At 37.7% G+C, this 25,913-nt stretch overlaps 1 protein-coding gene across 2 annotated transcripts in view; it reads right to left on the reverse strand.

Annotated features, from left to right (window-relative positions):
• Positions 1–25,913, reverse strand: part of GABBR2 (gamma-aminobutyric acid type B receptor subunit 2) — a 457,827-nt gene that overhangs the window by 177,705 nt on the left and 254,209 nt on the right. For both annotated transcript variants that reach the window (XM_069853337.1, XM_069853338.1), the window contains exon 8: positions 16,215–16,275. In XM_069853337.1, coding sequence (XP_069709438.1) covers positions 16,215–16,275 — 61 coding nt within the window. The remainder of the gene's footprint in view (positions 1–16,214; positions 16,276–25,913) is intronic.

Below are 25,913 nucleotides of genomic sequence, written 5' to 3' on the forward strand. Positions count from 1 at the left end.
CTTCATTCAATTTTTTAAAACAAATTTGTGTCCCCAACCACCTGTAAAATCAGTCTAAAGGTTGAAGCCTGTATTTAAGAAGAGTTCTTTTCCACTGTGGATGGATCTTCCCACTCAGAGTTCACTCCCCATGGAGAGAATAAGAAGTACAACAGGGCCTGGCATTAACAATGTCTCTGAAAGCTTGCTGGTTTATAGATCTTGCAAAAAAGAACGATAAATGAAAACATAGATCTAATAAATTATTCCCTTCTTACACACAGAATTATCACATGTAGTAGCATAGTTCTGAAAATATTTAAATGAGCAAATGTTTGGAAGAAATGTTTGTAAAGCTGCCACTAAAGAAAGCAATACCTGCTCACAAGCAAAAATCCAGCTGGAAGTTAAAGTTGTGCAAATAAAGCCAAGCACACAAACAGAAACTGAGTTCATCCAGAAATGACTCCTGTTGTATGATATATTTGAGCTTAGACTATTTCTTGAAATTTCCTATCTTTTCAACTAGTTTCAGCTAATCGTAGCTTTTCCTGGTAATGAAGCACTTGAAAGGTCTGTAACTGTTGAAATACAAGCTAAGGAATTTCCACTTCTGTTTCCAGTTGTGTTGATCAGGAGATTCAAAAAGCTAGGCAATGAGGTCAGACACAAATATTGGCATAAGTAACTGTGTAAATATATTCTAGAACTGACCCAATACTTTTTTTTGTGACAAGAAAGAGGAATCTCTGTTAAACCCACTCAGTCAATCACATGAGTTACCCTCTGAGATACAGTAAAAAAGAGTTTAGTTCCTTCTCTGAACAAACTGGATGAACAGTCTAAATTCAGCTTTCCTCTGGCCTAGATGAATGCCACAGCTCCTGGACTGTCATTTTGTGCTTTCTTTGTGGCAAATTAATATTTATTAAATATTCATTAATATTTATTAAATACGTATTAAATATTTATACACAGCACATAATATCCAGCATGAAGTACTTAGAAATTCAGCCCAGATAGACCCCAGGAGCAATTCAGTAACTTCAGAATAAAGAGAGGCTTTGATGCAAATTCCTGTTCCAAATCAAGCAGAGGATGGAATCAAATCTGAATTACGCACCTTTTATGTGGGTACTCTACCGCTAGGCATGGGGATGTCTTAAGCAAAGCTGCACCTAACAAGGTGCTTTATTGGAACTGCAGACCACCCAGATATATAAGAAAACACATAGTTTGTCCTGAGGTACTAAGGCTTAGATGTGCTATATTTTAGTGTGAGTCCACAGCAGACAAATGCTCGTGTAAATATGAGCATGCAGGGAGTTCAAGAACAGGCAAACATCTGAGGAACGACTCTAAGGTTCTACATTCTTAATCTCATGTAGTACAGTAAATAAAAATCTCTTTCAGTGAATTCCGTAATATTCAGTTACTGAATAAAACAAATTTATCATCCAGACTTAGATGATCGTTTTCACATGGCAAGCATGGTTTGAGAATGTGTCAAAACCAAAACAAAATGAAAAAAACATTCAAAATGACATGATTAATTGTACAGGCATTTTGCAAACACTAGATTCTATTCACACCTTTTGCATTTATACACCTGTGAGAAAGTATTGCAGCAGATTTTCACATGTGTGATATAGCTCTGCATTTGTCCCAAGCAAAAAGGAATTCGTATTTTATATGCCTCAAGAACATGTCATCTAGAGGGAGCTGGACAGGCTGGAAAAGTGGGCCCGTGAGAACCTCATGAGGTTCAACAAGGCCACGTGCAAGGTCCTACACCTGGGTCAGGGCAACCTGCAATTTCAATATGGGATGGAGGATGATGCGATTAAGAGTTGCACTGCAGAAAAGGACTTGAGGGGATGCTGGTTGATGAGAAGCTTGACATGAGCCAGCAATGTGGACTCACAGCCCAGAAGGCCAACTGTATGCTGGGCTGCATCAGAAGAAGAAGAAGAAGAAGAAGAAGAAGGGTGGCCAAAAGGTCGAGGGAGATGATTCTGCCCATCTATTCCTCTCTTGTGAGACGTCATCTCAACCGTGTCCAGTTCTGGAATCCTCAACATAAGGAGGATATGGAACTGTTGGAATAGGTCCAGAGGAGGGCTACAAAGATGATCAGAGGGCTGGAGCACCTCCCATGCAAGGACAAGCTGAGAGAGTTTGGCTTGTTCAGCCTGGAGAAGAGAAGGCTCCAAGGAGATCTTACAGTGGCCTTCCAGTATCTGAAGGGGTTACAAGAAAGCAGGGAAGGGACTGTTTACAAAGGCTTGTAGTGATAGGACTAGGGGTGACAGGTATAAGCTGGAGGGGGCCAGATTTAGATGAGACATTTGGAAGAGACATAAGGAGGAATTTCTTCACCATAAGGGTGGTGAGGCACTGGCACAGCTTGCCCAGGGAAGCTGTGATTGTCCCATCCCTGGAGGTGTTCAAGGCCAGGTTGGGTGGGGCCTTGGGCCGCCTGGTCTAGTGGGAGGTGTCTCTGCCCATGGCAGGGGGGTTGGAACTGGATGATCTTTAAGGTCCCTTCTAACCCTAACTATTCTATGAGTCTATGATTCTAACACATTTTCTATAATTGGGTACTTACTAACTATCAAGGTTTTTATCATATACAATGAAATAGAAGTGAGCTGTGGAATAATACTTTAAAAATTAAAACCAGCTATAGGCCCAGATGAATATTTAAGCCATATGCAAGACAAGGTCTCTCCCATTGTCTGTCAGGTTACAGGTTTGATTCAGCGAGATCCTGGAAGTCCTGAATCCATAATCAATTTCACATTTCAGGATCTACTCAGAACTTTGATGGATTAGGCTCTGAGTTTACAATAGTACAACTACACTGTCTTCAAAAAGCGCTGCTTAATTAAAGTATTTATATACACAGCAGTAATTCATCATACTATAAGCTCTTGCTGATTAAAACCAGTAAGCTTCTTTTAAATGCTTGTGCTCTCATTATAATCAACAGTAGGAAAGGATTCCTAGAGGCTTGACCCACTTCCAATGTGATTTGACCCAATTCAGTGCTATGTAGCTCCATTTATATTTTATCTGTTGATTGTGTTTATCCATCTAATGCATCAGCTATTGATTTCTACAGAACAGCACAATTTATAGAATCATTCCAGATGAAAAGGAGAAATATCTATTGTTCAGTTTTGTTCCTTTACATCTTCATTTGGACTCATAATTATGGACTAGAGGAAATTTCCTATCCTAGAGAATAGCAGCTAAATTGTAGCACAAGAAGGGACATCTACCATGCATACAAGCCTGGAAGCTTTCCTCCTGTTTCCGACCTTTAGGAGACACCCACGTTTTTTTTGTTTAGGTAATCAGCATCAATTTATTGAACAGCAATTCACAATTCTCAAATGAGAAGAATTCCTAGCAAATTCACATCATCTAAAAAAAGGGAATACACAGGAGAACATTCCAGTAAAAGCACAAAGGAGTTTGCCAGCATCTCAGGGACTGATTGCTACTGGCCCTCTACAAAGACTAGAAAACACACATGATGGTGACAGAGGGCATACTGATGTTGTTTATACTGGATCTGACACAACAGTATATGTACATTACTATTTTTTCATTAAAAAATTAACCAGTTGTAAAGTTCTTAGCATTTTTATTGAAGTAAGGACTGAACCTAGTTTTCAAGGTTTAGTTTTCTAGTAGTCCTCTGCTCTGGAAGGATACCAACAAAGATACCAAGGGATTCACAGAGGGGAAATTCAGAGAACGCTGTGATTTCCCTGTATTTCCTTTCTGCCCATCTTGTACAGCCTTCCTGTTTCTATATTAGCCCAGAAACTATTTGCCACTAAATGCCAAGTGGCAAACCATTTGACTGAATTAAAGTAACATTATGAAACATTTCAACTCTGTGTTTCCATCTCCATCCTGAGCAATGTAAAACAGGGACACAATTTCATTTTCTTAATGCAAAGTGACTAAAAGCCACTCTATGACCTAATCTTTTGCCTAGTTAAAATTCGGTCTGCCAGCACAGAGTATTCCAGTTTCTTTATCTGGACCTTGAATGAGCTTATTTCAGCTGCTTGCAACTTTTCGGTTGCTAGAGATTTTCAGCATTAGTTAAGAACAGAAGGAAAAAAAAAATACTTGTGTGTTTTTTACCTTTGATCCTGTAATTTCTGACTTTTGAGTGCTTGGTTTATGGCATGCAAATGTCACATGTCACTCTTTTACACCCATCTCCTCCATTTTCAGTAATAGTTGCGAAGCCAAGAAGACCAAAGGAAAGCAAGCAAATGGAATATAACTAGTCTTAAATAAAGCATTTCATAATATTTCATCCTAAATTTATCCAAAATGATGAGAATATAAATGCCACTTAGAATGAATACTGCTTGAATGAGTATAAATTACAGACAATCATGAAACCAATTATATTGTAATGAAGGTTACTGCAGAGACACTTTCACACCTGTTCTTTTAGTCTATATATTAACGAGCTGGTGAAAGCATAAAGCAACAGATACTGATAGGGCCTAGAAATCATCTTATCTCTCATCATCCTTTGCACCTGCAGCTTGTAGTTATCTGGAATTCAGGAAAAGCACTGCAAATTCTGGGGTTCCAATGAGCATAATTTTAACACATGCCAAGAGTCCATAGTTGGCCACAGCCCCTAAGACAACTGCAGCTTCCCCTGGTCCCTGTGCTTGGCTCTAACAGCACTGTTTGAGGGAAGGAGGTTACATGTAAGTCCTCAAATCTGCCGTGCAAGGGTTAGTGTGCATTTCTGCTAGTATCTGCTGCCCAGCACAAAGAGGTGTGTATGCAGATTGTGAAGGCTCAAAGTTATTCTTCCAGTAATCTGTTCACAGCCCTATGTGAAACAAAACCCAGCCAGTGATGCTAGCTGAATTGTTTTTTATGGGTGCATCTGTAGGCAGCAAAAAGAGCCTTTCCTTCCAGTTTTTCTGCCCATGCAAAAGCAGCCAAGGTTTTGCTAAATGGAAGAGCCCCAGGCCTATTACTGCAAATAAATTGAACCTGACAGATCATTTAAGATAAACTTTTATTCCATTTAGGATCTCATGCTAAGAAAGTCTTAACACAAAATTCCATAAGTCAAAGCTGAGGAACTTTGCAATACTCCGACCCAGGCAATTTTCTTTTAATTTAGTAAAACAACAAGAAAACATTATAATTATACTGGCAAGATCTCCTTTGTCAATCAAAACAAGTATCTGAGGGGAGAAAAGCTTGGAAAACTGCTTACATGCTCAAGTCTTCAGTTATGAAGCCGAAGGAGATGTATTTATCTGACTACTTCTTCGTTCAACACAGCTTTCTGATTTGTTCTGTCTGGGAAGAATCCATTTTGGGTAGCATTTTTAAAATGCCTGAGTGATTTAGAAATATAAGTTTTATGATGCAGTTGTCTTTCACCCTTACATTTTATCTTCTATATTTCCTATATTTAGTCAGCCTCTTCCATACATGTTGATAGATCATAGAGGGCTAAAAAAATATAAAATTGAAATTTGCTTAAAAAAATTTACTTAAATAGATATCAATAAGTGAAACAGAAGCTTAAAACCAACTCAAGCCCAGAGGAGCTTGGCTGTGCTGGTCCATGGCATCAGTAGGGCACGCCATATCCATATTTATGTCTTGAGAGCCCAAAGTCCTTCACAGAACTGAGGCTTCTGTAAAGCTCACTAATTCCAGAGCCAGCCCACAGTCTGAATTACGTGCACTGCTGATATTAGCTATCATGCTACATTATCTGCTGGTCTAAAGCTGCCTGAGTCTTGGAAGGCTTTCAGTGATTAAAACAGTCCTACAGTGCTGAAAAATGAACCTGTAACACACAGGCAATAATCTAGCATTTGGCTGCAGGTTATCACTTAGATTGTCAGCTACATTTATCAAAGGTGGATATGAGCATTTAAAAAGCTCTGGATGATCTATAGCTTCTGTATACAACTGCAACCTTAAATCCAACTTCTGTTTTCCAGGTGTGAAAATTCATGAATGGTTTTTCAGAAATTTTGCTGTCTTCTCTCGATTCAACAAGCCCTTCATGTATTTACTGACCTTTGTGATTCACACTTCAGGGGCTTTTCATAGTCCTTCCCTCTAGAGGGGGGAAACACAGACTAAATATGTGAACAACGTCCTCCTTTTTATCAAGCCCTCTGCCATTTACCGACACAACACTACATTCTCCTGCTGTCACATCAGACTGCCATAACCACGCTCCAAATGTCACATTAGCAAAGTCAGGTTAAAATCACTTTGTATTATAACACTTTCTGCATTGACCTTTTGAAGGGGCAGAATGAGAGGGAGGCTTTAGTTCCCTTTGCTCTGCACAGTGAGCTTCTCCTTATTTTCTCTCCTAAATGCAAGAAGAACATGCTTCGTATTCAAGAGCCTGCTGGACTTGCCAGCTTTTATGAACGTGCAACATCCCTGCAACCCATCAAACTCTTTGTGGTTTCATCCTATAACCTATGTGGTACAATTTGGGTCTCTGTATACGTTAGACGTCTTGTTTTGTCCAACATGCAGGTTCAAGGAGTACAAGAATCTGCTTCCCCTGATGTACTCGCCTTCCTTCCCATTTTAACACTGGGGCAGAATGTGGAGCAATTTGCCTCACTCACCTTATAAATAACCTGACCTTTTAAAACGGCCACAACAGGGGATCTATAGTATTAATTTGGGACATATTGCATATGTTCAGTTGAGGCAAGGAACCACCATGGCTTTCTAAGAGTTGGGAATATATGTTTCCCAGAAAAAAGCTATCCAGCCTGCTCAGTGCAAAAGCTGATGTGCACATACACAGGAGGGCTTTAAGGCATACCCTTTCAGTGCCGCATGGCTGTTTTCCACCTCCATCAAACTAGCCCTTATCAGTATCCCCAAGCTGATTTGCAGTGGCCCGTTCACTGACAGCGAGGCTGTATCAGTGCTTCCCATGTCAAGTGTGGCTTCTATGCCCACATAGTGAGACAAGGCAAACCCTGAATCTAGTAAAATAAAAATATTATACACACACACACTCCCACACAAGGCATTAACCAGCAAAGAATTTACACATTCTGTCAAGGTCAAGCATTGCCTGGATAGCTCTGAACTGGATATGCAGAAAGGAGTTCAAGGAGGAAAAATGTGTCAAGGGCATAGAGGTGAAAAAAAAGTGGGGAGGAATATAGTGCGAACACAGTGAGGTATCAAACAGCTTTGTGTAAGTAGTTAGGGATCATATAAAATAGCACTTAGTTTTATGTACAAATGACAGTTCCCTGTTCCTCTGCCTGACCCTGTTTCTTACACATACAGTATTAATTCAATATATTTTTCATTCTGACAGTAGTTTGAACTAAATCACCTGTGGTTAAATCACATCTTTACAGGTAGATGTAATAGATCTATCTAATGAAATAATTTACTTATGAAGAATTCATTCCTTGTCCTCCATAATCATTTAAGGAAAAACTTATACATGCACTCCAGTTGAAGGTAACAAACACCAAGATGGATGGAATTGCAACCAGACCTTTTTCTCAGCAGTCTGCACTCATGTTCTCTCTTTGGTTTTAATTTTTGAACCAATAACTCAAGAATAAGGAAAATATGGCTCAGTCCTTTTGGTGCAGGGGCAAGGGGATATTAGAGTCCATAGTAAGCTTTTTCAATATTTTTTGAATTCCTAAATACCTGGGGTTTTTTTTGACTTCTAGAGTCTGCAAGAGGGAACTCTGAAGAATTAGCTTAACCTCAGTCAGCTTAGGTGATGACAAAAGGTCTATACAGCCCCTGGGAGTAAAGAAATGGAAAGATACTACTTCCTAAACTGGCATTCCCACTTTGTTTCTTTTGAAACAGAGGGTGGCAAAGTCCTGTTCAAGCAAGCCAGCAACTTTCACTGAAAATAAACAGAGATGTTTATCGCAGATATAACAAATTTAATATAGTACTTCTAAATAACGTGATTCAAGCCAGAAAATAACATCTGTGCTGTTATAGTGTGTTATTGAAGGTCAGGCATTTAGAAACAAAATTGAAAAGTTTTTCTCTTCCTGCATTAATTAATTACATGTGCTCATTTTCTATTACCGTGTTTACAGAATTAGAATTCTTTAATTTCTGAAGTAGATTCCAGTGATGATGTATGAAAATAGATTGTTTTTACAGAAACTAGAATGTCAATTTAGAGAACAAGGTGCCAAGACAATGACTACATGATCAACTATGACTTGAAATTAAATTAGCACTTGTGATGACAGAACAAAATAAAACTATGATTAGCATGCAAAAAGGGCAATTAGTAAATTTGAAAAGTAGTTTAGTCTTTTTGTGCCCTTAATAAGGTGCTAACATCTGGATTGATACTGTTCCTGTGCTCTCAAAAGGTTTAGTACCAATGCCTGTATGAATTCTCCACCATACGATTCACAACTGCCTTTGGTCACCTATACAGCAAACAAACCTATTTTCACTGTTTTTTAAAAAGTGTTCCTTGTTCATCTCACTTGTCCATTATAGATCTCCCTGTCATCCTTGTCTTCTCATAACATTGTGATACTATTGACTATTGTCCCAGAAGCAGTTTGTTAAAGGAAATTTTTGTCAAATATCCCTTGTTACGAAATTCCATCGACTTAGACATCTGTCAGGCATCATAACCTTATCTCGGTATCTCTAGCCTACAACTACACAAACCTTGACATGCTGGCATGCTGATATGGTGTAATATTAAACAATACTCTGGTTTTGTCTGTTCAAATGCTGTAATGTCAAGTAATAAGTCTATATCCTTTTAGTGACCTAGATAAACTTCATTTTCTTCTTTTCCATTCATTAAGAATTAAGGTTGTTCTATTTCACAGGCTTATATCTCTTGGGGAACTACTTGAACTACAGGTTAGGGACAACGTCATTGCAACAGACCGCATTCTCTGCTAATTACGTCAAATGAAACATTTTCCCATAATATATACTAGAATCTGACAGATTTCTCGCAATTCTTCTGGCTCTTTTTAGCCCTCTGTATTACAACTCCTTCCAGAAAAGAAACGCCTCTCTGAGATGCCAAGGAGAGAGACTTGCCAGCAAACAGCTCTGCAGTGAGTAGCAGGTTGGGACAGCTCTGTCAGCTCTCAAGAGAGAATCTGCCTCTCTTGAAAAGACAGGGAGGACTGGGTGGTAAAACGGTGTGATAACATTGTCTATCACCTGAAATGAAACATCTGAATGAGTTAACTCTAGTAGAGGTAGGATTTGAAATACTGACTGGGAAAAAAATAAGTATTTTTCAAATTATAGTAAAAGTAGGAGAGCTCTGAAAGAGAAAGCTCAGAATTCTTTCACGCCTTCCTTAGACACTGTTGCTTTAGTGGGTCACTAATATCTATTAACTTACTGGAACTGGATACTTCAAACTTTTGTAAAGATCAATTACTGTAAAATTGTTTTCCATTGCTTTCCAACTTACTTTCTTTGCTGCTACTTCTGAAACTTAATTATTTTCCTTGGTATCTAAGACAGTTCTGAAGACGTTTTTGCACAAAATAGCGACAGACACTTACCAGTTCCCATGAAATACTTAGTGCCTCAGAATATACCGGATGAACTGAAAAACTACAGCTATAGTAGTAACTACAGCTACAATGTGTGTGCTTGTCCCAGTAATAATTACTTGCATAGTTCAAACCACCTCTCAAGGGATGGACACTTTCCTGTTTGGGGTTGTCAGGAGGTATCTCTTGACAGATTTCCTATTTATCGGTGCTTTTATTTTAATGTGCATGTACATGTGTGGGTATTAAGGAGGAGGAATCACCCCTTTCTGTCAAGAACTGATTGAAACTCTCTTCTTTAAAACACATCAGCAGAAGGGGAGGTGCAGCACTTCCCTTTCGTATAGTACGTATTTAGATACAAATGATTAGAAGAGTCACAATATACTTGGGAAATCCCGGGTTTAATTCACTTTCTCCCTGAGGAGCACTGTAATTTTCACCTCTTTCTATTTATGGTCAGGCCATACGTGTCTGGATAATGGCTTTCCCTATTTGTCCTGCTAAAAATCTTATATGACATATGAAAAAAAATCAAGACCGTTAAACCAGAAGACAAAGGGTCAGAGGGCCTGACATGTTAATCTTTTAGTAGTTATGATTCTCACTTGAATAAGGGAGACAGGCTACAAAGATTACTTAAGCATTTTATGTTGAAATAACACTGGATTTAAAGGGAAAAAACCTCAAAATGTAGAACCGATGTTGGAAGAACCAAACCCTACAAATGACCTAACCACTAGTCTAAGATTTCATGCTCATCTTACGTCTCTTATTAGAAACAATTCAAAGAAATATAAGAAATGGTATTAGTAGCATGCAATGTCCAGGTTCTTGTAAGTAGTGTTAGAGTCACACAATATACTTTGCAGAGGAGCAGTAGCTCAGGATTAAATACAGTTGGTCTAGTACAGGCCTCAGGATGTTACAAAAGTCACCTGCTTGTCTCATGGCCCATTGAATACACTTAAGCCACTTCAAAGGTCTGCTTGTCTTCAAAACTTCCAGAATTGCTGATTTTATGTACCGTCCAGAGTTTAAATATAATTTTCACTAGAATGGTTTTTTCCTAATATTTGGCTTGAATTTGCACTGCTACTATTTAAATTCCTTAATTCTCAGCCAGCAAATGAGGGCAATTTTAGTGGCAACTGTCATTTATTTCAACCATCTTCTCTAAGTAGTTTTGATCTCTTGCCTGTAATGAGGTGTGTTTTTAATCCTCTTGTCATCTTTCCACATTTTCTTTAAATCAGCACTGTACACCTTTGATGCTGCCTAGATTAAAAAGCTACTATTATTTATACATCCCAGTACAGAACTTTTCATTTTTTACCTCTTTATGGCATTTGCTTATTCACGTTCAGCCTGTGACCCACTGTAACCCCAAGTCATATTATGCATAAATAGTTATACTCAGTGAATTATTCCCCCATTTTGTATTTGTATTGCAGATTATTCCCAATGTAGCACCAGGCATTTGACCTAAATAAACTGCATTCTGTTTTTTCCTTATTACTTCTTCAATTTGCTAATATCTTTTTGAATCTTTGCCTAGTCCCCTTTGTGCTTGCTGGTTCCCTCAGAGACCACTGTACATTTGATAATTACACATTCTAGTTCGTCCTCTTACTCAGCAGCGATAATATTCAGTGACTCCAGATTTAAGGCATGTCCTTTCAGGACTCTGTTTGGTATAGCTCTCCATATAGGAGGCTATTATTTTCATTGAAATGGGTCTCTAAATAAAGTTATTTTGGACACATTCCATGGGGTCACTACTAACTTCCCTGGAAGTGAAATAGCATGTTTGGGGCAGGGGGCAGGGGTGCATGTCTGTGGTGGAAAATTGCTACAAATCACCCCGGCTATTTTTTAAAAACTTGATTCAACAGGATGAATTGTTCACTAAGCAAAAAAAAAACCCAAACAAAACAAAAAAAAACAGCGGTCATTAAGATAGGAATGGCTACAATCTAACTATACTACTCATATGCAGATAAAATGGAGTGGATATGGTACACCAAGAAGTCTACCAAACACATTTCTGTGATTGTAGTCAAGTATTCTAGGAAGCATCAGAAGTAAGCTTTCCGGACTCCTTAATTTTAATTCCCTTTTTTTTGTGTGCAAAATTATAGTTTTTAATAACAGTGATCTTTTCCAGAAGAATCCAGCTGCCCAGGATAAACAGCGTGCAGTTTGTTTTCCATCTTTATTGTTCATTACATGACAATAGCAATTATTTACTATTCACTATGCAAATTCTGCTTAGATAACAGAATTCCCTACTTCTTTATTTACTTTCCTCTAAGTTCAGATCCAACTATTCAAAAGTACTGTGAATTTCTGCAACCATTTATAAGGAGATTTTATTATTGCTTCGTAAATACGCTGCAGAAGCAGAGAGATCTGAATCCATTGATTCTGGGTATTTGACACTACAGATTCCAGACATAAGGCATGAGACATTTTAAATCCTGAGTTTTCAGATTTCTCACTAAATGTTTTCTGTTTATTGGAATATACTCCTTCAACATTATTCACTGATAGAAAATTCACAAACTGGTTCTGTGGGGCATATGCAGGACAGATGTTAACTATAAAACAAAATTGCAAAGACAATTAGTCTCATTATTCATATGAATTCTTGTGGAAGCAAGAATCAAAGGTAGTTAAGAGTCTGCTGGATTGTATTTAGAATAACAAAAGGAAACTTTCCCAGGGTTGGACTGATGCCCTTGGGGAACAAGCTGTAGGTGAAAAATTACGAATGTATCCTTCACTGAAGCAGTTGTGGACAGCAAACAAGTCTGACCTAAGTAGATGAACTGAGACTCCAGGAAAGCAATCCTGTATTCTCTTGTACCTTGCTCTTGTCTGTAGAGTTGTTTGCCTGTTTCTGTTAATTAAACTCAGAGTGACATAGATGGGGCTTTTACTGCAGAAATTCAGTAAGGCTTTTTCTAGGAAGACCAGTGGTGTTAAACTCGACAAGCTACGCTCTCACTCTTGCTTACTACCCAGATCAGCTTTCAACACTAACAACCATATTACCTGGCTAAATGAGTTGACGCTTTTAAATTCTTTGCAAAAAGACACAGCAGAATGACCATCCACTTTTTTTAAATTTTCCCAATATGCAGGATTAAAGACAAGAAGCATGATTTATGCACATTTCCAAGATACTTGTTTACAATTTAGCTTTCATTTTCCTTTTTAACCTACTCCAACACAGAAGTCTTGTAGGTTTTCTCTAATGTGTGACAGAAATAGAAATATGACTGAAAGTAAGGTGCCTTTTAGGGCTCAGTCAGGTTAATCAGAAATGATCTGCTGAAGTAAAACAATTTGAAGGACAGATACGTATCTGTTCTTGCAGCCTCCCAGACCCAGCAGTCTACAATCTCAGTTTTGTTGCTGCGCCCTCTCCTCCTTGATATGCACACAACAGTTGCTAGGGACCTCTTTCAGTTCTCACGAGCCAAAAGATTTTGGCCATCTACTTCAACTACATGTTTGACAACGAGAATAGTCCTTTAATTGCACTCACGGAACAATTGCCATTACGTTGGAAGGATGCCAGCTTCAAACATCATTTGGATGTTCAAGCTGGACTGACAGATTGCTCTTTATTTGCCAGTAAGGTAAGGGAAGAAAATGCTGTTACATGGGCTTTGTATCCTCCACTGCCTACTAAATCATTCCTGGGTGGTATCCATGATCTATAAAGCAGTAAGTGGCTTGGTCATAGCTCTCTCTGGCACCATCTGTTTGACCACTTGCAAAACTAACAGGCTGCACAGAAGCTGAAAAAAAGAGACATGACGAGCGTGAGTTCGGGAAAAACTGTATCTAGCTTCAAAATTAAACCACCTATTCAAAATTTCATCACAGCGTGGCAGGCATACAGCATTTACACTCTGAACCCTCACAGGCTAGTTTTCCCTTGCCTCTGGCAGACATGGCTGGCTGCTTTTTCCACAGCCAAAATGTTTGCAGATAGTCTCATTAATAGAAAGGTTTCTAGCAAAAACAGAAAATGAAGCCTCTGAGTCCTCTCCACTCATTTTCTACCCTGGCAAATGAGGAAGAGTTTTTGGCCAAGAAGTCCTACTTCTGATATATGGTTACCTATTTACATGGGGTGGGGAGTTTGCATTATATTATCTGTGTTAACTAATTATATTACCTGTGTTAACATTTTCATTTAAATAGTTAAAAAAACTATAAACCAGCACAAATGAAGAAATTACTCTTGAAGTACAGAAGACTAAACTTGATAATTCCCAATTATACTAATAGGGATAATAAGCTACTAATACATTTAATACATACTATACTCACTACCAATCTGATAAAAGCAATTAAAAGTCATCTTTTATGTGATATTTTTTCCTAGAAATCACCATGATTTGTGTTATACATAAAAAAAAAAATTAATGAATGAGTTGTATATCTGTCTCAAGCTTGATTGCACCTAACAGCAACGACTACAAAGGAAAAGCCCATTTACCATACTAAGTACTGGACTTAATTAACTTCTTTCCATTATTAGAATTTCCCCAGTAGTCCACGACTTATTAAAAGTTAACGTCTATATTTCAGTAAGCTTCCTAGACAATAAAGAATTCTTTTGAACAAATTAATAATTTCAACCATTATACCACAAGTATTGAATATAAAACCCCTGTTCATAACCAATACCAATGAAAGAACAGAAAAAAAAATTATAATTTTCAGTTAAAAACAACAGATCACTTTCACCTATGTTGTTACAACGTTCCTTATTTCAGTTTCTTCTACTTTTTTGTACAGTCTTTTAATTTCCAAAATTAGTAAGAAAACTAAACAAAACTTAAAACCAGGCTTCAGATTTGTTGACAGATTATTACTTGCATGAGAGACAATCCAGCCCTTCTCCTGCATTTCCTCATAGCATGTCTGGGTTGCTTTTTCCTGTAGGTTAATTGGAAATCTTTGGTTGATGATCAAAATTCTGAGTATGTGCCTGAATCAGTTCTGAAATAGTAATTTCATAATTGCAATGAATTATAAAATGGGCAGCTGTCTCCTCTGTTCTTATTACCAAACTGATGGTAAAACCATTGACGTTAAATAGTATCTACTCTGAAGCTGAAAATATTACGAAGAAACTTCATTTGAATAGACGGAAATAAAAATATGTATAAAATCAGCTATCCTGGACTTCTAATGCTCCTCCAGCTTAGTTCAGAAGATAAACATGTCATCTCCCCATGGTCCCCCATCACATCCTTAATGCGCAGGGGGAATGTGACGAACTTCCTCCTTGCTCAGATGCTCTAGAAGGACACATACAGGTGTCGTAGGCACAATGTAAAATGGAACCTTCAGACTTCTGAGGAATAAACACCTCCTGTAAAATCCTCTTACAATATTTTCTCATGATTCTTTCATGCAGCTGTAAACACTGCTACTATGAAAAAAACAGAGGGAGGAGTAACAGAGGAAACAACATTCATTGTTAGCGTTGAGCAAGAATTTCTAAATTGTATTATTATGAGATGATGTCTGCAAAAATTTTAGTGGGTAGAAATGCTTCAGGGAACATGAGTTAATAGCATCTGTTATAATTGTAAAGGCAAGAGCAATCCCAAGGATTGCTTCAGTAAATTAAAATGAGTAAGAGATCCCCTCAAGTGCATTGCTGTTCATTAATAATAATACCCATAGAATCATAGAATCACATGCAGCAGACCATTTCTGTTTAAAGGATAAGCCTTTGTAACTTGGTCAGTAGGATTAAGATTAAAGCGATCTCCTGAAGACAAAGGGAATGCAGGCTTCTTTCTCATTGTCTGAAAAGGATTTGTCAGCTTTTTCACTACTACTCTCATGAGACCATCCAAATGCAATCATCTCTGCTTTTATCTCAGCCTCAGCGTAGGAATAAAAACATTAATTGTATTCTATAAACTGTAGAAACAACTATAACATGTCTTCTATGAACTACCATTTCTGCAAAACAACTCTCCCAAGCGAGCATCTCATCCCAGCTGCAAATCACCACGCCGGCATATGTTGTCTCTGCTGTGGAGACCATTCCCTGCAGGAGAAGCTCAGGCTTGGCATCACACTTGTGTGTTGCCTCCAAGGGATGGTGGCAGCAGTTTATGTCCTCTGAATGCTGAGGGACTGACTCCAGAAGCAACTTTTAGCAAGCAGTTGCAGAATTTTTAAACAAAGTTTTCAGAGAGCACAAACACAAACCTGAAAGAGCTTAACAGCAAAAAATCCTCTCTAAGTTCCTCTTCAGATACAGTTTTCAGAAACAACTGTATTAAGAAGTGGACACCTGGCTGACCAGTATAGTTTTTGCAACAGCTTTTGGCTGCTACAGATCAGTGGTAGTTTCTACAAGTATGTGGATTTTCTTCTAGAAAAATTCTTGGAAGTATCTGGGAGTATCTCAGAATGCTCATAGTTCAAAGCATAGTATTTTAAACAGGTAACAAAACTTTTGAAGTACCATTTTGCATCTTCCAAGCAGTTTCTTTTAAAAATAACTGTGCATATTTGAAACACCCTGAAACAAATGCAACTGATAAACAAGTTTGAAACTACATACATAACTAGAAAGAAAATTAAATTGTTGCAACCTACCTTGGAACTGCGTAAATTTGATGGTCCCCATCCGCTCTCCATTTCTGAAAACAACTTGACCCTAAATAAAATAAATAAACACCTTTAAACTTTTATAAATCTCTCATAGTATAGTTTTATTAGCCCTGCAATTATCTTCCATTCACTATTAAAATTACCCAAGCAATGTTTAAATTTTGAATATACCAGATTCAACAAAGGTTAAAAAAAACTCAGTAACACCTCCTTAAAGCTTTCTTCCACAGATTTCAAACGGCCTTAGAAAGATGACCAGCGTTAGCACTCTTTTCATGGATAGAAATGGAGGTACAATAAAGCCAGGAGCTCATTGAATCTCACATGATGAAAGATATGCTAACAATTGATTTCCACTGTGTGACTGTTTTTCTCAAGGATATGTAAAAGCCATCTAAGACCACACAAGACACTGATTCCCCATTTCATCCATCATACCATTCTCTGAATGGCTCTATTTTCTACTTATATCAATGACTTAAGTATAACTTTTGTAGCTTAGTTTTGTACTACATCGTCATGCATGTCTTAGTATTCTTTTTAAATGCGATGCCTTTATGTCGGTGCTATCCTTTGCTGTGCTACAGGTTGTTACTCTTCAAAATAATAGTCAGGTAATGTTGAAACTTCCTCACATATCTCTAGTAAATTACTCTTATCTTTCATCCTATCTTTTTGACTTAAATTAAGAAAAAATTCTTCTTCAATTTCTTCCTTACTTCAGCTGTTTCATGACTGAGTATGAAAGAAGAGGTTTTCATTCATTTATGCTAAGTACTTTCAGTGTTTTGAACCTGCAGTGAAGTGCTGAGTGCTGTCTTGATAGATTGCTATTTTACTGCATCCCTAGTTTGGTTTATTATCATTTCCATTGATCTCTGTTTTAGCAAACATCAGGAGATGAAATAAAATGACAAGCATGTAAGGCTACAACACATTTCTCTGTGCAAGCCAGCCTCTTTTTTAGATAACCCCTTCAGGTCCCTAAGGGACTGCACTGAAGCTAACCATCAGAATCAGCTCCCTGCAAGGAACTGTACAATGGATTTTTAGTACAGCACATCATCCCTAAGTTCCTACAAGACACCATTTCCATTTGATAAAGAAAGAAAGATAGCCTTCAACAAGCGTAAGCTACTTTACACTAAACCTTAAAAGACCAAAGCCCCAACCTATGGAAAAAAAAAAAAAGAAAAAAAAAGAGCACTGGGAATAGGAGAGATTCCAGTCACAGCTCCAGAAGAGTACAGGAGCTTCTCCAACCAAAATCCAGTTGCGCTGTTTCATTCAGTGGCTGCTAACACAGCTCCAGGAGAGAAGGTAAAACATTAGCAAGCACATTTATGTGTGCACCTTAGCAGCCTTCATCCAGCTCTCTTTTAGTTTGGAGAAGTAGTATTTAATATCCCTCTTAATTTCTTTGATGATAATCATCAATCACTGGGCTATTTGGTTTAAGTAAACAGAGCAGAAAATACCAAAAAAGGAGCTGTGAAGATGCTATGCAAACATTCCTTAGTGCACATATATATCTATAGTCAATCTAGTCTTAACCTTGCTAAATTCTTGGTTGTGTTACCTGTGTCAGAGATTTCTATAGTTAAATTTTTCACTGTATAGGAAAATTACTTATTCATTTGATTTTAAACTTACTGTCTTTTACTTTAACTCTGTCTCCTCTTATTCTTGTATTGCAAGATAATAGAACTGAAATTTCTAGTCTACAAGAGTGCTATTTATAGATAAAAATACAGCAAGAATCATTGCTATCATCAATGGTGACAGTCATCTACAATTGTCACCTACTATTGATAGTATAACATACCAGCTCACAAAATTTTCTGCATTCCAAGTGTAACCGGTTTGAAGTATTATTATTGCTTCTTGTAAAATCATTCACATTTTTATCATTCAGTAGAACTACCATGTGCCATATGTACCTGCTGACTAGAGATAAATACATACATCCTCACTGACATGTTCTGAAGCTATCAACAAAACATATATCAGGTCTGTATGTCCTGAACAAATGTAAACATTTGGAAAAAATATAAACAGAGCTGTATATTTAGAAGTATTTGTTTTTAATGGCTTCCCTTTGCTAAGATTTATGGCTTATACCAATCCAAGTAGTAAATAAAGATATGGATGAAGGTGATGAAAGTTATGGAACAACTACCAAATGAGAAAATGTCCTTATCTGCAAAATTATTCAACCATAGTGTTTTACCTTCATTAAAGCTTACTGCAAAACGCTAAAAAGTCGAATGCATTGTTAAAAAGAATAAAAATTTCTAAACATTATTTTATGAGTTCAGACATTGTCTTCAGTACTGTACATACAGAGTCTCTATGTTACACATACAGATAGTAGCAGGAGAAAAAAAAATCCAAGTTCTGAGAAATTGAAACTGGCTATTTATTCCACGTGCAATCCAATTAATAAATCTGTTTTCAAAGGTAAAATAAACAAAAAAAGGTATCAGTAAGAAGCCCTAAAGCAGAACTCTCCAATGAAATCCATGATGATGACAGAAAATATTTATTACCCAGGAATCAAAACTGCAACCACAGATACCAGTTACTACTTAGTTCTTTGCTCCTCAGGAACACGCTGCTTCACAATATCACGTGACAAGTAGCTACAGTGTCTTATGTACCTCAAACACCTCAAAACTCCAATATTCCTGTGTGCTGGGTGAGGAAACACTCCTAGATATTTTACTGGGGTTTCAGGTCGCTTCAGTAAACATGGATCTAAGTGTTGCTGCTGCAGTATTTAGTTCTGCCAATGTAGCACAAAGGAGCACTTCTCACCAACACTGAGAAATTATGAACACAGCAATACCTTCATTTTTACAAATGTTAGACTTATAACAGGCATATAAAGGAAACTAATGAGAATCACCCATCACTTTGTGCTTTTGTCGCACTTTATGAAAAAGAAAGACAACTACATTTGGGGTAAAAAAGTGCAATAAATATATAATAAAATGCTGTAGTATTTAATTTTATAGATCTATATCAATAATATGAAGAAATAAGCCAACCAGTGTTTCAGAAACCCATTTTGTAGAAATACTGTGCTGATTTCTGGCATGAGAAGTAAGTTATAGTCTGATGGTGTTTATTTGCCACCAAGGTAACATACCATAAGATTTAACTAGAGAGTTACCATCTCTAGACTTGAGATTCATAAATGACTAAAAGAGTTTTTCCTTTATTAAAGTAGCAGATGTTTGAATAATAGGTATTCCTAACACACATTAAGCTCTGACATTACAAAAGGACATTTTAGTACTACTTCATCCTTATTTTTATCTCACCAAATGTGCCAATACAGACTGCAGCTTATGGTGTGACCCATCATAAAATCTAGATCCACATGAATATATCCACAGACAAAACATTTTACCTTCTGTTGTGTTTTGGTGACATTTCATAACCATAATTCTATACTTACTAGCAGAACACAAGAATATACTGTATAAGCAACAAATACCATTTTAAAGATAGTATTGAAAGTAATGTTAATACTAACTTTTTCAGACTATGATTCTCAGATTAAAACAATATTTCCCAGTCAAGTAACTATTTTACTTCAAGACATTTAAAATCTGATCTCTATCATCAACAAACATTTAAATCAACTGCACAAGTGAATTACTTACACTTAGATAAAACATATATTTCAGTATACATTAAAATAATTAATCAACAAAGCATTCCTCCTTACGACACCCAGATCATCCTGATGGAGATGAACAGGAATCAAACATACTTTAGTGTGTGTTTTATTTTCTTCACTCTACCATCTACAGATCTTTTTTTTTTCTTTCTTCAACACTTGCAAAAGGGATGCTGGAGTACATACCGATTCTATAACTGATCTGCCAAAGTTTGAGCTCTGGACAGCCACCTTCACATCAGCAATTACTCTTAAAAAGTCAATGGGAAGGAAATAGAAACTATGTGGCTTGTAGTTCAAGAGACAGAAAAGTGAGCAGAGGGTGAAAGTACTTGAATGAGCTCAGTCTGGCAGAGCATGATACCTCTGAATGCTCCTGCTGGTATGTAGAGCCACTGCTGCACACAGCATCTCAACCACCTATAATTAGGACATAACTCATAATGCAGCCTTATAAAATTGTACCTTGCTCATTTTTTCTAAATGTACAACCATCCCAGAAGGTAAAATAATAGTTGCACATTGCAAGTTGGGCAACACAGAAGCTTATGTTGGGTGGTTTTTTGTGGTTTTGTTACTTTGGGTAGAGGTAAGGCGCACCTCTGAGTCCAGCATTTTTTCCTGCAATTGTTTGGCATTTTTTTTTTCCCCCCTCAAAAGCCACAGTGCTTTAGCATCCTTTCCAAATTATGAAAATCAGAACTAGACCAAAAATATCAATGGGGTCAGTCTCATAACTGCCACATACAAGGACATCATCTCCCCATTTCTTCTGTGTAGCATTGTCTTCTATCTACTCTGTTTTACAAAACTAGCACTGATTTTTTACCTACTCACATGTACTTTGTTATACATTTCATCTCATTACCAAAAAAGACAGTCTTCAGATGTACAATCCTCAGCTTTTTCTTCTTTTTAGCTGATGTTCTCTTAAGCCACCAGTCCTTTGTTTGGAGTCAGAATAAGAAGCCCACAACAATCACCCATTCATACTCACAAAACGTTAGCCAATGTTAGCTTTATTTTAGACACATAGTACTTCCCCCTGTCTTTATAGCAGCTATTAATTTATCTATACATGGAAGTATCTGTTTGGTTTTTGTTTGTTTTTTTTTCTGGTGGATAAAAAGTAGTCATCTTTGCCATATTATGAATGTGCCATGACTGCCTAGAGGCAGGTCATCTCCCCACATAACATAGTTTCTCCCCAGTGGTTTTCCCTGAAATGCCTGAACCTACACTGTCAAATCAGTTCCAAAAGTGACTGTTGGTATTTTTTTCAAAAATAAATTAATCACTTTTGGGGTTCTTGAGTTAGATATTTAATATAAAGTAAACCATTTAAATAAATGCATGCAGAAATACCTGTAAATCAGTGAGATAACTAAGGCAATTGATGTTATCTTTTTAATTTAAACCACAGTGCATTATCATCAGGGAATAATGAGTGTACAATTAAAAGTGTCCCTTTAAGCTCTGTGACATCTGTTGAAATCAAGGTGTACTTCTTATCTTGTAGTGTCTTTAATAGACCAAGTCCAATAAAAGTAGGAGCCAAGAAGGCTGAAGCATCAGAGCTTCCCAGCAAACCTAAGAGCTTGGTAATACCCAAAGGGAAGGTATTTCCCTCCTACGTTGCTTCTAGCCACACCTGGTGGTAGCTTGGCATTCATCACGCCCCCACGTGAGCTGTAGTGGCCTATTAAAGCAGTAAAATATATTCAGTGATTTTATTGTCACTGTTGTTTTATTTTGTACTGTTCTGGCAAGTAAGGGAGATGTTTCTGAATTTCTTTCCAGTGCCAGAACCAGAGCCAGCACAAAGGAGCTGTGGAAGGACGCAGATGCTAGCAGAAAGAGCTAGAAGGGAGGTTGTGAGACATTCATCTCCTTTCAGCAGCCTTTCTGTGTTATCATGCGATCCACAGAGCCCTCTGCTCACGTGTTACACACACTTGATTTACTCATACAGGACTCCTTAGCTACAGACATATCTGCCCTGTGATGCACAGAACAGCAAACTGGATTTGTTAGTGAGTCCAGAGGAGGGCCACGAAGATTGTCAGAGGGCTGGAGCATCTCCCATAGGAGAACAGGCTGAGAGAGTTGAGGTTGTTCAGCCTAGAGAAAAGAAGACTCCATGGAGACCTCACAGTAGCCTTCCAGTACTTAAAGGGGTCTACAGGAAAGCTGGGGAGGGGTTCTTTATCAGGGAGCACAGTGATGAAATAAGGGGTAATGGTTTTAAGCAGAAAGAGGGGAGATTCAGATTAGGCATTAGGAAGACATTTTTTTTTACTGTGTTGAGGCACTGGAAGAGGTTGTCTAGAGAAGTCGTGGATGCCCTGTCCCCAGAGGTCTTCAAAGCCAGGCTGTATAAGGCTTTGAGCAACTTGATCCAGTGGAAAGTGTCCCTGCCTATGGCAAAGGAGTTGGAACTAGATGATCTTTATCTTTAAGGTCCCTTCTGACCCAAACCATTCTATGACTCTATGATTCTGTGGTTCTGCGACTCTGTGATTCTATGATTCTTTGATTGTGTGGCTCTTGGTTTTGAAAATTCTAGACAGTGAAGAGCTAGAAACTAACCCATAACCTCTTCCACTCTCCAAACATCACGTCTAAGACAGCAGTGTTTATAGAGAAAGGGAATATTGCGTAGTCCATCAAATTATGTAATAAAGAACAACTCAAAAAGCTTTTTTCTCTGCAAGTCTCACATCGCTTCTGAAGCAAAACAGCAAACTTCCAGTTGAGGGCAGCTTGTGCACAACTCTTCAATCTAGGTTTCAACCTAGCTACATCATTCAATTAGCCAAAGACAAATTGCTGAGCACAGGAGGTGGAAGCACAGTGCAAGAGAGGATACTAGGCAGACAGTGATAAAGTTCTCATCCCTTGTAGGATAAGGAGGTAGTTGTCACCTTTGGAACAGTGAGAGGTGAGCAGAAGGCACAGGATGACAAAAACTAAAATGCCCCATAAAACCAAAAGTCATTCTAGTCTCTTTTTCAGAGCAGAGAGTTTGGGTATTTTTGTTTAGTTTTGTTCTGGTTTTGGGGTTTTTTTTGTGTTTGGGTTTGTTTTTTTTTGTCTGTTTGTTTTTTTCGTATCTCCAGTCTCTAAAGCCCTTTTTCAATTTTCTTCTTTATTTCCTGAGGAAGGCTACCCATAACTAAAAAAACCAGATACTCTTGCTGCGTGGAGGAGCGCTTCTATTTCTAACTAATATTTTGCTATCTAGATTTTACCATATTTTGGGCAGAAATTAACCTATTTTTTTTCTGCGAACTACAGGAATCAGATGAGGAATAGACAGAATTTCTTCATATGAAATTTCTTTCCTCCATCTCATTGGTGTCCTCTGTCACCAGTTGTCTTAACACAGAAGTGTGCTCTTGCCAGCACAACGACATAAGCCCAGACTAAGCTGTTCCATTAGATTAGCATTTAGATGCATACACACAATTTTACACGGCTATGCTCAAATGAGACAACAGAATCATAGCATTTTTTTTCTGCACAACAAGCAAAAGTATGATCAGTGAACAACTGAGCACTCTGTTTTACGCTCAGAAGCAAATCTAAGGGACTAATGTTCCCAACATTCCAACTAATAAGCAGGTGAAGGTGAGGGAAAAAAGGATACTAGCCAGGAAATCATGCATCAAATAGTATTGCACTTGCAGGCAAAGAAAGAAGAAACTTTCATACTATGACAGTCATTAATGTGCTTTTAAACATTCAGCTAGGCTTATGATTAGCACAAGGCAGAGCAGTTAGATGGTCTTTTTTGTCACTCTTTCTTGCTGCATCATTTTTATCCGGTGATAAGAGTTTTTCTGCTATGTGAGTGATCTCTTCCAGGGCTGAAGCTCTTTGTTGGCTGCCTAAAATATAATCGTCATTCCTGGTCTTGGGTTTAAAAGTATGACAGGAAAGAAATTTAAATGAAGCATATATACTTGATAAACTTTTTTTCAAACTTTTCTGAATACTTTGGAAACAAAATAACAGGCGCTGGAATTGTTTGCTATTAAAACTGTTGATACATGCAACTGAGAGCTGACTACTAATATTTAGCCAGTTTCCTGAACTATGGATGGCCTCTGAAGCACAATAAAAATAATTCCCTTATTCTTGGCTCAGTCTCTTTCAGATGTGTGTGAAAATTTTGATGTAAACAACCTGTCTTTCAGCATGGCAAGAGAAGAGGAAATCATCTGAAGCACTGGGACTAGTTACTCTCAAGTGCTTTCCAGTGTGTATTAAAAAGTAAATATGAACCAAGGTGATGTTCTGAATTGTTCTTCTGCGGTTGAGTCCCTGATGATTTCAGTTTCTAGCTCTGTGTGTCTGTAGAAACAGCATAACAGCACATTATATTTCACCACCACAGTTTGGTTTTTTTCACTGTTTTTGTAAAACTGAATCAGAAGAGATGTCATAAAGCCTTTTAAGGACACCATATTAAGCAGCAGTGCTATCTCTTCAACAGTACAATTTCAGATGATATTCTGAAGCAATTTCTTCCATTTTCTTTAAACTACATTAATCTCAGCAGAGAGCACAACCGCAGAGGCTGTATTTCTTTTGTTCTGATGGTGACCCAAAAGACTGCAAGAGCAACTACCTATTCTCTGTGCACTCATTACTACCAAGGCTCTGTCACATTGGCTGTATGCAAGAGATAACTTGGTTAACTATGTTCTTTCTAATAATGAGCAGACAACCTATGTTATTTGCAAGGTCTCTGCATCCAAAGTAGAGCACACTGGCTTTATTCAAGTACAAGTGCTGAGTGCAGTATCTTCTCACCATTATCATATTATGCAAGCAACTTTCATTCAAAACTGTTTTAATGAGAAAGAAAATTCTGACATGCAGACGAGTCAGATTTATAAACCTCTTTTTAAGTATGAATACCTGTCAGTCTTGGATGATTCTTCCTACTGGCTAGAGAGCAGGCTATGATAGGAGACTTATTCCCAGTGTGATCTGGTTACTCCATACCTGAAAATTTCCCTACAGACTGAAGTGTGAGTTGACACTGGTCAGGAAAGAGTATTTAGAAGCAGCTAAAAGGCTGAGGGGTTTTTTTTGTGAACAGTCATCTCTTCCAAGAACACAAACACTGACCTCTTTACTCAGTACTAGTTCGTACACAGGAACTCAAATCCCTTTATTCAATATTCATGAAATGTTTCCAGTGACTGGAGGATTTTAAGTCTTTCTTTGTCAAGTCAATTAAGGCAGTTCAAGGCACAGGAACTAGCCAGGACATCAACTTTCTAATATACGTATTTCCCACTGACAGCCACGGAAATGGGATGGTTTTCCATTTCAAAATGGAATAAAAATAATTTCGGTTCATCTGAATTTACAGCAAGCTTCTAACAGCCTTTTATTTTAGCCCAGTTGTAGTTTTGGCCTTACTTGACAACTGTCAGAATCCCTACGATGTTCAAGGTGGCTATTTCTATAAAACTAAATAGCCTAGACTAAACTATTTCTAATCTTACGACTCTTAGAATTACTTTTCCTTAAAATTTCAGATTTTGTCTATATTGCTTTCTGTATCAGAAAGCACTTGTGAAGACAGCTATGCTGGATGATAAGGAAGCAGATGTTTCATCCTCTTTCACTACTTTAGCGCTGCATCCCTCCAGGTGATGCTTTCATCAGCATCAAATTCTGACCAAAAGCTGCAGAGAAGAGCATTAGCCTAGCCGGGCAGGGAGATTTGAACAAGCCTGGCAGTGGCAGGAAGGAGATCTAACCAGCATATTCTTCATAAAATCAAATTCAGTCCTTTTCATTGTCCATTTTAATGCTTCAGGCTGTTCTAACCTGTGCCAACAGCCTGCAGAGAATCAGGGAGAAATAATTGGCAATTTGTTTTGAAACTTTATAGATTCTCTATTTATATCCTTGTAGTAGTTTTACTGAGGAAACCCAGCTGTCTCCATGTTCTTCAGAAAACAGTCAGATCCAAA

This window comes from Phaenicophaeus curvirostris, chromosome 3, assembly GCF_032191515.1.
Source record: "Phaenicophaeus curvirostris isolate KB17595 chromosome 3, BPBGC_Pcur_1.0, whole genome shotgun sequence".
Lineage (NCBI taxonomy): Eukaryota > Metazoa > Chordata > Aves > Cuculiformes > Cuculidae > Phaenicophaeus > Phaenicophaeus curvirostris.